Raw genomic sequence first — 14,323 nt, 5'->3', positions numbered from 1 at the left:
TATATTTTAATTTCTGTGAAAGTTCTGCTTTAATACTACATTCATCACATTGTTCACTGGTGAAGCAACAATAAAGCATTATAATGAGTAATTTAGAGTCTTTGAAACCGAGACTGCTTGTTGGTTCCTGAGGACAAATTCTCTGCTTACCCTGATGCGTTCAGTTCTCCTGTATGGTGCCGCGTGCACCGTCACAGGCAAGCTGAGCATCGAGCAGAGCTCTACTGATGTAGTCGTGAAGAACGCGACTGCCCGCGTTGTCATCCCCGCGCTCCCCACTCATCTGTCAACCATGCTCCAATGGCCGCCTCTGCACATATATGCAAAACAGATGGAATCATCCCTTTCTGTACTCTTCCCTCCTCTATTTCCATGCCTTTCGCAAACTGTAGCTATACCGACATACAAACCCATCCAAATTCGGCGAAGCAACCTAAATCCACATCGTTGCAGTGCCTCATCTCAAATGATACATGCAGACGCCATATTTGAATATGATCTTAATAACATTAATCATCTTGAGGAAGTAGTGCATCAATTTCACCATTTTGTGAAAAGATGATTCCCCCTTTAGAAAGGCAAGCATTAAAAAAAAAAAAAAAAACACGGCACAGTCCATCTTAAAGTGAGAAGCAGTGGGAGGGCGTCAGGGCCTGCGAGGCCTTCTAGTCTGGCCTTAAACTATCTAAATCACAGAATTATATTTTGACCATGAATACTTAATAATAATTCCAAATTGTCTTTCAACTTCCTTTCATTACTTTTCCCCTGTTGCGCTACTTCCAGATGTGTGTTTTCCGTATTTAAGCATTTATCCAATCACATTTCATCCATCATTTGTTACCAGGGTCAGAAATCGACTTGGACGCCTTCACAATCAGTTCTGCAGGCCCTATAGCATAAAATAAGTGTCGTGGCAACCCTAGGCCTTCTCGAAGGCGCTGGCAACGTGAAGAGTTTTCGCAAATTATGATTTGGCTAGTCACATTATTGGCTAGTCACTAGCCAATCATAGTATCATTATCCGCCAGTGATAAGCGCATACTGGCCCGAGCTAGCACATTGTATCTGTAGCGAGCTGCATCAGCAAATGCATTTTTGTGTTGATTTAATCGCGGTTTTGTCGACCGACAATGGCAGAAGGAGGATCAGAAATGGATTTAGTTGCAGATATACTGTTATAGCCATTTTCAAGACGGACTTTTTAAGAATAGATGGACAGCATTAAGAAAGGTTGGACAGCAAAAATAGAAACTACTATTGCAATTTTATGAGCTTATCATGAATCCATACGTTCATAGTAAACATTTGAACAGTTTAATGACAGTATTTCTTCAAGTCACAAGTTATTTCCTGGCCAACGCCACCCTCTAGTGCAGTGGTCCCCAAGCTTTTTTTTGCGCCACGGACCGGTTTAATGTCAGACAATAAATATTTTCACGGACCGGCAGATAAATACAACAAAATAAAATGATACCTACGTGACCTAGACAAACGTTTCGACATGCGTCAAGAGTAAGTCATAGACGGATGTAATCTGATTATTTTTCATTTTTCAAAATAAAACATAGTTCGCACTCAGATAATAAATAAAATGGAAATTATGTACATTATTTTATTCTTTCTGCGCGGCCCGGTACCAAATGACCAAATGCTCTAGTGGATTGATTCAGATGTAGCACTACTGAAGGCCTAGGAGTGATATGCACGGCCTGCCACTGCGTTTCTGTAACTCTCAATAAGTCTTGTGTAGTGGACGTGTAGTAAATTACACCATACTGGAGTGATTCAGATGTAGCACTACTGAAGGCCTAGAAGTGACATGCACGGCCCGCCACTGCATTTCTGTAACTCTCAATAAGTCTTGTGTAGTGGACATATAGTAAATTACACCATACTGGAGTGATTCAGATGTAGCACTACTGAAGGCCTAGGAGTGATATGCACGGCCCGCCACTGCGTTTCTGTAACTCTCAATAAGACTTGTGTAGTGAACATATAGTAAATTACACCATACTGGAATCATTCAGATGTAGCACTACTGAAGGCCTAGAAGTGACATGCACGGCCCGCCACTGCATTTCTGTAACTCTCAATAAGTCTTGTGTAGTGAACATATAGTAAATTACACCATACTGGAGTGATTCAGATGTAGCACTACTGAAGGCCTAGGAGTGACATGCACGGCCCACCACTGCGTTTCTGTAACTCTCAATAAGTCTTGTGTAGTGGACATATAGTAAATTACACCATACTGGAGTGATTCAGATGTAGCACTACTGAAGGCCTAGGAGTGACATGCACGGCCCGCCACTGCGTTTCTGTAACTCTCAATAAGACTTTTGTAGTGGACATATAGTAAATTACACCATACTGGAGTGATTCAGATGTAGCACTACTGAAGGCCTAGGAGTGACATGCACGGCCCGCCACTGCATTTCTGTAACTCTCAATAAGTCTTGTGTAGTGGACATATAGTAAATTACACCATACTGGAGTGATTCAGATGTAGCACTACTGAAGGCCTAGGAGTGATATGCACGGCCCGCCACTGCGTTTCTGTAACTCTCAATAAAACTTGTGTAGTGAACATATAGTAAATTCCACCATACTGGAGTGATTCAGATGTAGCACTACTGAAGGCCTAGAAGTGACATGCACGGCCCGCCACTGCGTTTCTGTAACTCTCAATAAGTCTTGTGTAGTGGACATATAGTAAATTCCACCATACTGGAGTGATTCAGATGTAGCACTACTGAAGGCCTAGGAGTGATATGCACGGCCCGCCACTGCGTTTCTGTAACTCTCAATAAGACTTGTGTAGTGGACATATAGTAAATTACACCATACTGGAGTGATTCAGATGTAGCACTACTGAAGGCCTAGGAGTGATATGCACGGCCCGCCACTGCGTTTCTGTAACTCTCAATAAGACTTTTGTAGTGGACGTGTAGTAAATTACACCATACTGGAGTGATTCAGATGTAGCACTACTGAAGGCCTAGAAGTGACATGCACGGCGGAGTGTTAGAGTGGTTGGTGGTTAAGAAAAGTTCCCCCCTCTTTGTGATTTATCCTCCTTTCTTGACTGGGATATGAATCTGGGATGATGCTCCGTAGAGCGCCACTCCAGATAATGTTAGCCCATTTAAAAAGAGCAGATTTGTGTAGTCTATCAGGTTCACTGAGTATTTTTTTTTTTTTTTTTTACCCCCGTCCCCGTTTTCCCTCCTCCTCCTTCATCGGCTCTCCATAGTGAGAAATTGGTTGTTATCATAGATCACAGATACTGCTCAAACCTCTTATGAAAGATGAATTAATTTCACTAATGCTTTAATGCAAAGCTCTCATGAGGGGAGGCCGACTGGTGATAACCCCCTGCCTCGTCCCCTACTTCCTCCACATGTGATTTATGCCCCTCTTTTAGTAGATGAAACTGCCTACATTTGCCATCCATCCGAGCCTTTGAGGAATCCTATTAAACGGAGATCTTGGTCGCAACAACGTGCGTACCACGCGCGGTCCCAAACCAGTTGCGTGGAATTTAAGCTTGTTCAGGTTACTTGTTCTCAGCCTTATCGTGATATTGGTGGAACAAATTTGGGGGTGGGGGGGTTAAGACATTCGATCAGATAAACCAAGAGGGCAATCCGCTGTCTCTTTGTTAACTCTTTCACTGCCATTCCAGAATTTATTCGGGAATTGAAAATATGACCTAGAGCGCCATTCGCGTGTGGCTGCCACTGCTCACCCACAGAAAAATTGAACCAGTGACCTTGAGAGTTTTGAAAGGCGCTTAGAAATCTAATGTATTGTTATTATTATTATTATTCCCAAATGTGTTCGGATTTTGTTTTTTTCATGCTTGGCTGCCGATGAAGCGCTAACCAGACCTCTGTCAATGTTTGTTCCCTTCCACGAGGGGGGAGAATGTCCCTTTTTTCCATGTTAGCGCTTTTGTTCCAGCTTCAGATATTGTTAAAGCGCTATATAGATATATATATATTGCATTGTATTTTGGACAGCCACCCTCATTTCAAGCTCACATAACTCCAGACCCATATAATTTAGGAATTAACTATTTTTTTTTTCTGATGAAAGAAGAGAGTCCAAGGTTTCTAACGCTGTATTGCATGTTTGTGTAGTCCTAAAACTCAATATTTTGTGGGTCCCGGAATTCTTGTTTGTGTGCCGATAAAGCGCTGGCCATGGCCTCTGGCAATGTTTTTCCCCTTCCACAAGGGGGAAGCATTTCCCTTTTTTTCCATGTTAGCGCTTTTGTTAAAGCGCTATACAAACCAATATATATGTATTGCATAGTATTTTGGACAGCCACCCTCATTTCAAGCTCACATAACCCCAGACCCATATAATTTAGGAATTAACGATTTTTTTCTGATGAAAGAAGAGAGTCTAAAATTTCTAACACTGTATTGAATGTTTATGTGTTCCTGAAACTCAATATTCTATGGCTCCAGGAATTGAAGTGATAATGATAAAAACCCTGGCACTGGAGCTGACACCTTTTTTTTTTCACATCGTCTGGCAGTGAATGAGTCAACATGCTCATAACTGATCTTATTCGGTTAGATTAGATGTTTTATAAACTATTTTTTATTTGTACTCCGCTGCAAAATGTTGTCGAGTGATCCGCAGATAGATGAGTTGGTTGTTTGGAAGATGGATGTTTGTTTCTCCGCATCTGTCTTACCTTTTATAGGTCGCCATCAATAAAGTGTCATTGGACTGGCTGTTGATGACATCATACCGTCATGGTCGCCGGTGTGTGTGTGTGTATATCTGTTCGGGCACGTATGGGAGGGAATAAAGATACAACTGCAATTTTTCTGCAAAAGTTTTCAACTTCGGAATGGAAGAAATGCGCATGTCTAATCAGTTCCAATGATCCTAGTTTTAAGGTTATTAGAAATAATTTAAACTATGTATTTTCCGGTGCATAAGGCATTAAGTTTTTAAAATACACCATTCATTGGGGGAGTGCGTTATACGCCGGAAAATACGGTAAATACCACAATATTCTCTGTTCTACAATATGGCTCATAGCTAAATTTGGTCTGTTATCTTCCGTCAATGTTTAATTATAATTTAATCGCCTCGAAATGAATGACATTTGTAATTCATACTCGTGACCATTTATTTCAATTTGTCGCCGCGTAATGTGAGATTCATTAACATATTCATCAAAAAAAAAAAAATACATTTGCAAATATCTTTTGAAAGGTTGCCAGAATGGATTTGGTGGCTTTGATTGCTTACTTTGTTCCCGACAATATTTTCACACACACACACACACACACACACACCCCTTCACTGAACATTAATCAATTGATGCGGCTGCTGCAAGTAATACATGCCTCCGCAAAGCATTGCATCATACAGATTTGTCATTGCCCCGATATAAATAAAGTATACGACCAAAACCTTAACACATGCCCTTGCTATTTATTGTGTTTTTTACATGAGAGCAAGACAATAAATAAATAAATCAAAACAAAGGCATGACAATAGCCTCATGGCAGTAGATCAACTACCTCAAGACTTTATATTTGTTGTTCATGCCATTAGCTTGTCCATAAAAACATCAACTTGATTCCATTTATTCTGCCACTCCCCTCGAAAAGACACAGGGCGATGCTTAACGTATTTTGTGGTACATAAGGTGCACCTAAAAGCTGTCATTTTCTTCTACCCTGCGTCGTATACGCCCGTGCGCCTTACACACCGGAAAATAATGTATTTATGTATTATATTTGGAAAACTTTTTTCATTGGTTTAAGGTGCGCCTTGTAGTCTGGTGCGCCTTATATATGGAAAAGGTTTGAAAATACACCATTTGTTCGGTGTGTGCCTTACACACTAGAAAATACAGTATTTCTGTGTAATATTTGGCAAACCTTTTCATTCATTGAAGGTGCGTCTTGCAATCCGGTGCGCCTTCTATATGGAAAAAAAGTTTGATAATACACCATTCATTGGGGTGCGCCTTATACACTAGAAAATACAGTATTTGTGTGTAATATTTGGCAAACCTTTTTATTCATTGAAGGTGGGTCTTGCAATCCGGTGCGCCTTCTATATGGAAAAAAAAGTTTGATAATACACCATTCATTGGGGTGCGCCTTATACACTAGAAAATACAGTATTTGTGTGTAATATTTGGCAAACCTTTTCATTCATTGAAGGTGCGTCTTGCAATGCGGTGCACCTTCTATATGGAAAAAAACGTTTGATAATACACCATTCATTGGGGGTGCGCCTTATACACCGGAAAATACAGTATTTGTGTGTAATATTTGGCAAACCTTTTCATTCATTGAAGGTGCGTCTTGCAATGCGGTGCGCCTTCTATATGGAAAAAAAGTTTGATAATACACCATTCATTGGGGGTGCGCCTTATACAGCGGAAAATACAGTATTTGTGTGTAATATTTGGCAAACCTTTTTATTCATTGAAGGTGCGTCTTGCAATCCGGTGCGCCTTCTATATGGAAAAAAAGTTTCATAATACACCATTCATTGGGGGTGCGCCTTATACTCCGGTGCGCCTTATACACCAGAAAATACAGTATTTGTGTGTAATATTTGGCAAACCTTGTCATTCATTGAAGGTGCGTCTTGCAATCCGGTGCGCCTTCTGTATGGAAAAAAACGTTTGATAATACACCATTCATTGGGGGTGCGCCTTATACACCGGAAAATACAGTATTTGTGTGTAATATTTGGCAAACCTTTTCATTCATTGAAGGTGCGTCTTGCAATCCGGTGCGTCTTATACATGGAAAAATGTTGATAATACACCATTCATTGGGGGTGCGCCTTATTCGATGGTGTGCCTTATATATGGAAAAGGTTTGAAAATACACCATTTATTCGATGTGCGCCTTATACACCGGAAAATACAGTATTTATGCATTTTATTTGGAAAACATTTTTCATTCATTGATGGTGCGCCTTACAGCCCGGTGCCCCTTATTTACAGAAAATGTTTGAATATACAAAATTCATTGGGGGTGCGCCATATACTATGGTGTGCCTCGTACACCGGAAAATACTGTATTATGTATTATATTTGGTAAACAGTTTTCATTCATCTAAAGTGCGCCTTGTAGTCCGGTGTGCCTTATATATGGAAAACGTTTGATTGTACGCCATTTATTGGGGGTACGCCTTATACTCCGGTGCACCTTATACACCGTAAAGTACTGTATTTATGTATTATATTTGGAAAACATTTTTCATTCATTTAAGGTGCGCCTTATAGTCCGGTGTGCCTTATATATGGAAAAAGTTTGATAGTATGCCATTTATTGGGGGTGCGCCTTATACTCCAGTGCACCTTATACACAGGGAAATACGGTATTTATGTATTATATTTGGAAATGTTTTTTTCATTCATTTAAAGTGCGCCTTATAGTCCGGTGTGCCTTATATATGGAAAAAGTTTGATAATACACAATTCATTGGCATTGCGCCTTATACTCTGGTGCGCCTTATACACCAGAAAATATGGTATTTATATATTGGGAAAAAATGCATTCATTTAAGGTGCTCCTTTTAGTCAGGTGTTCCTCATATATGGAAAAACTTTTATAATACAGCATTCATTGGGGGTGCGCCTTATACTCCTGTGCACCTTATATACCGTAAAATATTGTATTTATATATTATATTGGATTTTTTTTCATTAATTTCAGGTGCTCCTTATAGCCCGGTGTGCCTTATATATTGGAAAAAGTTTGAAAATACACCATTCATTCCGGGTGCGCCTTATACTCCTGTGCACCTTATACACCAGAAGATACAGTACATTTCAAGATAGTATTTTTTTCTTTTTCTTCTTTCCTCATTCACATTTTCTTTTCTATTTCACGCGTGTATGAATGTGTGCATGTGTTTCACTCACCTCGTGTACGTATCGCTTGACGACCCCCTTTGGATGCGACCCGCCATGTCGCCACCGTTCATCACTGTCACGGGCAAAGACGCCATCACTGACCTGTGGTGGGTCAGCCAATGTCACCTCCAGCCTTGCGACCTTTTACCATTGCCCTTTGACTCTCACCCTCATCCCCCGCCCAGTGACTCTTCACTGCCACTAAATCTGATTTATGATATGATTACATGTCACTTATCCTTTTCATCCAAATACAGTCAAACCTCGGTTTTCGAACGTCCCAGTTCTCATCCAATTTCAACCAAAAATGTTGGCTTTTTTTTCTGCCCCGTCTACAACCGAAATTCGGTTCTCAACCAAACTGAGCGCACCGAAATGCACCACTCGATTACCGTCCGCTTCCATATACCTGACGTCCTCGTGTCGTACCTTCCTCATTGTAACTTGCACATTAGTATTGTTGAATAAAGTTTTTTTTTACGAAAAAGCAGACGTGTTTGGTTGAGATCCGCAATTCGGACGTTATTTTCATGTAGCTTTCCATTGTGAGTCAACATTGTTTATATTGTTCAATCACGATTCATAAAAAACAGACGTGTCTGGTTGAGATCCATGCAAATCGGACTGTTAGCCTCATGTAGCATTACATTGGTGAGGCGCTTCTTCGTGTAGCGTCTATTGTTAGCGGACAGATTAGTATTGTTCAATAAAGATTAAAAAAAAAAAGCAGTTGTTATCCGGATTTAGAACTGATTAATTTTTTTACATTGATTATAATGGAAAGTCATGTTTCGGTTTTTGAACAAATCGGTTTTCGAACAGGTTTCTGGAACGAATTATGGTCGAAAAACCGAGGTATCACTGTATGTTTGTGTGTGTGGAGTTCAGATGAGTCTGAACAACATAATGTCTGCTTATAATGCCAAGCTACCAAATCGTGATTATGTCTTCATAGAGCGACACAGTACTTCCTCTGACTGATTGATATCACGAGATAACCATATTAACTTCATTTCTCCCCCCCCAAAAAAAAACCAAGAAATAACCCATGTTGTTTAGAAAAATGGAATATGGGTGTGGCTGTGTGTGACGGAGTGTTGCTTATCTGTCCATGTGTGTGTGTGTTTACAAGCAGAGGGGGCTCGATCAGTCATACGTAGAGCAAATGGGGCAATCTGGGGCCAGGTGTCAGGGAAGTGATTGATTTTAATGTTGTGATTGCAGTTAATGGCTCTTTAAATTAAATCGAGATTAAACGTCTCTGGCTTCAGTCAGTGCTTGTATGGGGTGCTGAGCACGATCACCCCCCTTTCCCCCTCCGCCCACCCTTAGATCACTTTTCATCTTGTCCCTCGTCACCCTTAGCCACTCACTTTCTTTCCTTAACTTTATCAGACCATTTTTTTTTAATTTAAAACAAATTTTAATTTAAAACAAATTCTTATCTTACAGACAGTGTATTGTAGGTGTAGCTATCTAGCTATCTGGCTGGCTACCTAGCCAGCTATCTATTTGCTATCTATTGGCTGGATATCTAGCTATCTATATACTATTAGCTGTCTGACTAGTTGGCTAGCTATGTATCTATATGGCATATCTGGCTATCTAGCTAGCTAAAGCTATCTATTGGCTGGCTATTAGCTGGATATCTAGCTATCTATATACTATTAGCTGTCTGACTAGTTGGCTAGCTATGTAGCTATATGGCATATCTGGCTATCTAGCTGGCTATTAGCTGGATATCTAGCTATCTATATACTATTAGCTGTCTGACTAGTTGGCTAGCTATGTATCTATATGGCATATCTGGCTATCTAGCTAGCTAAAGCTATCTATTGGCTGGCTATTAGCTGGATATCTAGCTATCTATATACTATTAGCTGTCTGACTAGTTGGCTAGCTATGTAGCTATATGGCATATCTGACTATCTAGCTAGCTAAAGCTATCTATTGGCTGGCTATTAGCTGGATATCTAGCTATCTATATACTATTAGCTGTCTGACTAGTTGGCTAGCTATGTATCTATATGGCATATCTGGCTATCTAGCTGGCTATTAGCTGGATATCTAGCTATCTATATACTATTAGCTGTCTGACTAGTTGGCTAGCTATGTATCTATATGGCATATCTGGCTATCTAGCTAGCTAAAGCTATCTATTGGCTGGCTATTAGCTGGATATCTAGCTATCTATATACTATTAGCTGTCTGACTAGTTGGCTAGCTATGTGTCTATATGGCATATCTGGCTATCTAGCTAGCTAAAGCTATCTATTGACTGGCTATTAGCTGGATATCTAGCTATCTATATACTATTAGCTGTCTGACTAGTTGGCTAGCTATGTATCTATATGGCATATCTGGCTATCTAGCTGGCTATTAGCTGGATATCTAGCTATCTATATACTATTAGCTGTCTGACTAGTTGGCTAGCTATGTAGCTATATGGCATATCTGGCTATCTAGCTAGCTAAAGCTATCTATTGACTGGCTATTAGCTGGATATCTAGCTATCTATATACTATTAGCTGTCTGACTAGTTGGCTAGCTATGTAGCTATATGGCATATCTGGCTATCTAGCTGGCTAAAGCTATCTATTGACTGGCTATTAGCTGGATATCTAGCTATCTATATACTATTAGCTGTCTGACTAGTTGGCTAGCTGTGTAGCTATATGGCATATCTGGCTATCTAGCTATCTATTGGCTGTCTATTAGCTAGCTGGCTAGCTTTCTATCTATTTAAGTTACTTCCGGGTTGAGTGAACGCTAGCGCATATGGCTGCCGCTGCTCACCCACAGAAAAACTTATCTTGTGACTGTAAAGTGACCTTGAGAGTTTTGAAAGGCGCTTATAAATGAAATGTATTATTGTTATTATTATTATTTTATGAAGTGATTTGGTCCAAATGGATATTTATAGCCATTTTTATAATAATAATAATAATAAATTACATTTTAAGCGCCTTTCAAAGCTCTCAAAGAAACTTTACAGTCACAAACAAGCATAGGTACTATAATAAATAAAATACAATCACAAATAGAATACAATAAATAAAATACAATTATCAATAGAAATAAGAGAGAGAGCTACACAGAATATATGCATCTCATATTTAGTCAGTTGTTATTGTAGTCTGTTAAATGTATTGTTGTTGTTTTTTTCAAGCACAAGGTCAATAATTCACATGCATCCAATTCCATTTGCTGCTTTTAATGTCACAATATTTGGACAGCAATTCATAATTGGGCCCATACATCCTCTTAAAGGCCATGTGGATTAATTCAAGTATGCTAATGTAATTCAATTTGATACAGTTAATCTTGTTCTAATGCGGATTGAAGGATGTGAAGCGCTATCAAATACCTCTTAGCCTTTTAATGTGAAACTGAGGGGATTTTTTTTTTCTCCCTTGTTTTTTTTTTTCTCTCTTTTTTTAATGAAATTAGTCAATTTGTAATTATGTGACCTGCCGCATAATTAGTTTATTCATCACGACAATTAACTCCCCATTAGGAGTATCAGAGAGAGCTGCACAGTAAACTGAGGCTAAAGGGGATAGAGACTTATTTATCCATTTAAGAAGTAGAACACAACCTCAATTTGTCTCTCATTTAATAACCAGCTTCACGGTGAATCATGTGGTGTTGGAGAAAGATCTTTAGACTTGTGATTGGATAATTAACTCAAGACTGGTTGGATCTGATCAAACAGCTGTTGTGTACCAGATGTCCACACTCTGCATGCCACTTTTTTTTCCTCCATCATTGATCAATGTGCTTATTATTTTCGGGAAAACAGGCATGAGGATATTATGATTGTGTAAAATGTGATTTAATAAGAGAACATCATTTTATTCTCACTTCGGACATCTCAGTTGACAATGTGGCTCAAGGACAGAGAAAGGAAAAAGCATTCAGCGTCCATCTCATTTATTTATGTATATTTTTTGCCTTCTGAGCTACAGTTTTACAAGATTAATCATTATCATGGTACTTTAAAGGACAACCGGAAAAGTTGTGTCCATAATTTGTAAAATCACTTCAAATGACTTCTACTGAGTGTATTTTACAAAGATTCCACTGCATATAGCTATATTTTACGTTTTAAGATTTGCGCTGAATATTCAGGAAGTCTTGTTTTCGAGTCGATGACGATGCCTGACGTGACGTCACGTCAGGAACGCCCCCTGACCGAGATAGCGACACAGTCCATTTTGGGTACTTTGTTTTGTCTGAAAACTTCGTGTTGATCCATGTTGATGGCGAAATTAGAAGGAAAACTACTACTACTACTATTTGATACTAGTTGACACAAATTCCCAGCAGACAAATCAGCCCATTTCCAACGGAGCTTGGGCGCCATCTTGTGAATTTTCAGGGAGCTACATTGCTGTCATTGACGGCTCGAATTAATACGGAAGGACTTCTTTAATCGATTGCAAACTTTTATGCTTTCCTCTTCAGAACTATTTGAATCATTTTCATAACTGGATGAGTAACAAGAAAGCATCTTCTCCGAATCTGAAGCCATTGTTTTGATTCTAGTGCAAGGCGAGACGTCCTGATGTGATGTCACGAACAAGGGGGCGGGACCTTTTCAAACTCACCATCTCCGAGGTCATTTTGAAGTAGCTTTGGGACAGTTTAACTCATTTTTATTGGTGTTTTGCATTTGACTAAAAATATCAGTTTTGGGTATTTTAGATGCTATAAAACATTTTTCTGATCTCAGTTAGGAAACAAAAAAAATGGTGTCGGTTGTCCTTTAATGGCTGAGTGACTTTATTTTTTTAGGTGCTAAAATATGAATAGATTTGAGAACCGAAGCCCGGCCTGATTTTAAGTGTTTTGTGCTTTTCAGTGCAAGTGGTCCAGAAAGGGATTCATCCGAACGCGATGGGCCCTGCCTGACTGGTGAGTCTTGACTTTGTTTTCTTTTTGATAAATTCCTACAGCAATGCATCATATCAGTGTCTAACCTTAAATTATTACAAATCTATAATTGCAAATAAAAATGATATTTAACAAATTCACTGCCATTCCTGAATTCATTCGGGAATTGACAATATGACGTAGAGCGCCATTCCCGAATTTATTTGGGTTTTCTTGCTGGGGTGCCGATAAAGCGCTGGCCAGACCTTTGGCAATGTTTTTTTTTTTTCACTTTCACTAGTGGGTAGCATTTCCATTTTTTCCATATTAGTACATTTATTATCCATACAATAAGGTATTCTGTGTGTCGTTTTAAAGCTTATTTAGTTGAAAATTAAGTTTTATGGGGACCTGGGAACGGATTATTCTCATTTTAATGGTTTCCTATAGGAAATTAATGTTTGGAATACACACTTTTCGCCTGACACACTCTTTCTGGGAACCAAATAAGTTTATAAGCCAAGGTATCACTGTATTGTATTGTACTTTGGACAGCCGCCCTCATTTCAAGCTCATATAACTCCAGACCCATATAATTTAGGAATTAACTCTTTTTTTGCAGGGTGAAATGTAACAAAATATTTTTAAATGTGCATCTCACCTCACAAAAGTGCTTTTTTGCAATTTTCTTTTACACTAAAAAAATATTGTTACGGCAATTCGCTATATGAACACATTTTAATATGTAATAAAAAATATAGCTATATTTTACCTTTTAAGACTTGCGCTGAATATTCCGGAAGTCTTATTTTTGAGTTGGTTACGAGTCCGTACGTGACGTCACTGAAGGAACGCACCTGACTGAAAAAAAGGACACATTATAGCAGTCCTTCCATCACGTCAATGCATTTTGCTGTACTTGTTTGGTCTGAAAACGTCATGTTGCACCAAAAACAGCCAGAAGAGGGCGACCAAGCACCATATAAGGAATTTATCAGCCTGATAAACGGGCTGATTAATTCCTCACTGGAGCTCGGTCACCATTTACTGCCTCTTTTTTGGTGATCCTTTCCCCCCCAATGTTGCCTCAAAATGGCATAAATTCTTTAATCGATTGCAAACATGTATGCTTTCCTCTTCAGAACTATTTGAATCATATTCATAACTGGATGTGTAACAAGAAAGCATATTATCCGAATCTGAAGCCATTGTTTTGATTCTCCATCAATGCAAGACGTCTTGGAGTGACGTCACGAACTGGGGGCGTGGCGTCACACACTGGGGGCGGGACTTTCTGAAAATGCCCAATTCGCAGCTCAATTTTTTTGCAGATTTTGGACACTTTAAGTCATTTTTATTGGTGTTTTGCATTTGAATAAAAATATCATACTGCATATTTTGGGGATTTTAGATGCTATAAAACGTTTATCTGATGTCAGTTAGGAAACAAAAAAGTGATGTCGGTTGTCCTTTAAGCGTAGTTCCCCAAGAAAAGCTGTATTTGACAGTGCAGACAAGAGAATCCGTTTCATA

General features: G+C 39.2%; 1 protein-coding gene across 5 annotated transcripts in view; it reads left to right on the top strand.

The window, feature by feature from the left end:
• inpp5a (inositol polyphosphate-5-phosphatase A) overlaps positions 1-14,323 on the top strand; it is a 147,346-nt gene that overhangs the window by 56,972 nt on the left and 76,051 nt on the right. For all 5 annotated transcript variants that reach the window (XR_016116932.1, XR_016116933.1, XM_089012336.1 and 2 more), the window contains exon 7: positions 12,780-12,832. Coding sequence is in view for 3 of the 5 variants with exons in the window: in XM_089012336.1 (XP_088868462.1) it covers positions 12,780-12,832 (53 nt within the window). In the remaining 2 variants the exon portion in view is untranslated. The remainder of the gene's footprint in view (positions 1-12,779; positions 12,833-14,323) is intronic.

Source organism: Hippocampus bargibanti, linkage group LG13, assembly GCF_051943395.1.
Source record: "Hippocampus bargibanti isolate YZ-2025 linkage group LG13, ASM5194339v1, whole genome shotgun sequence".
Classification (NCBI taxonomy): Eukaryota; Metazoa; Chordata; class Actinopteri; order Syngnathiformes; family Syngnathidae; genus Hippocampus; species Hippocampus bargibanti.
The sequence above is the reverse complement of the archived record's forward strand: the minus strand, read 5'-3'. Positions and strand labels throughout refer to the sequence as shown.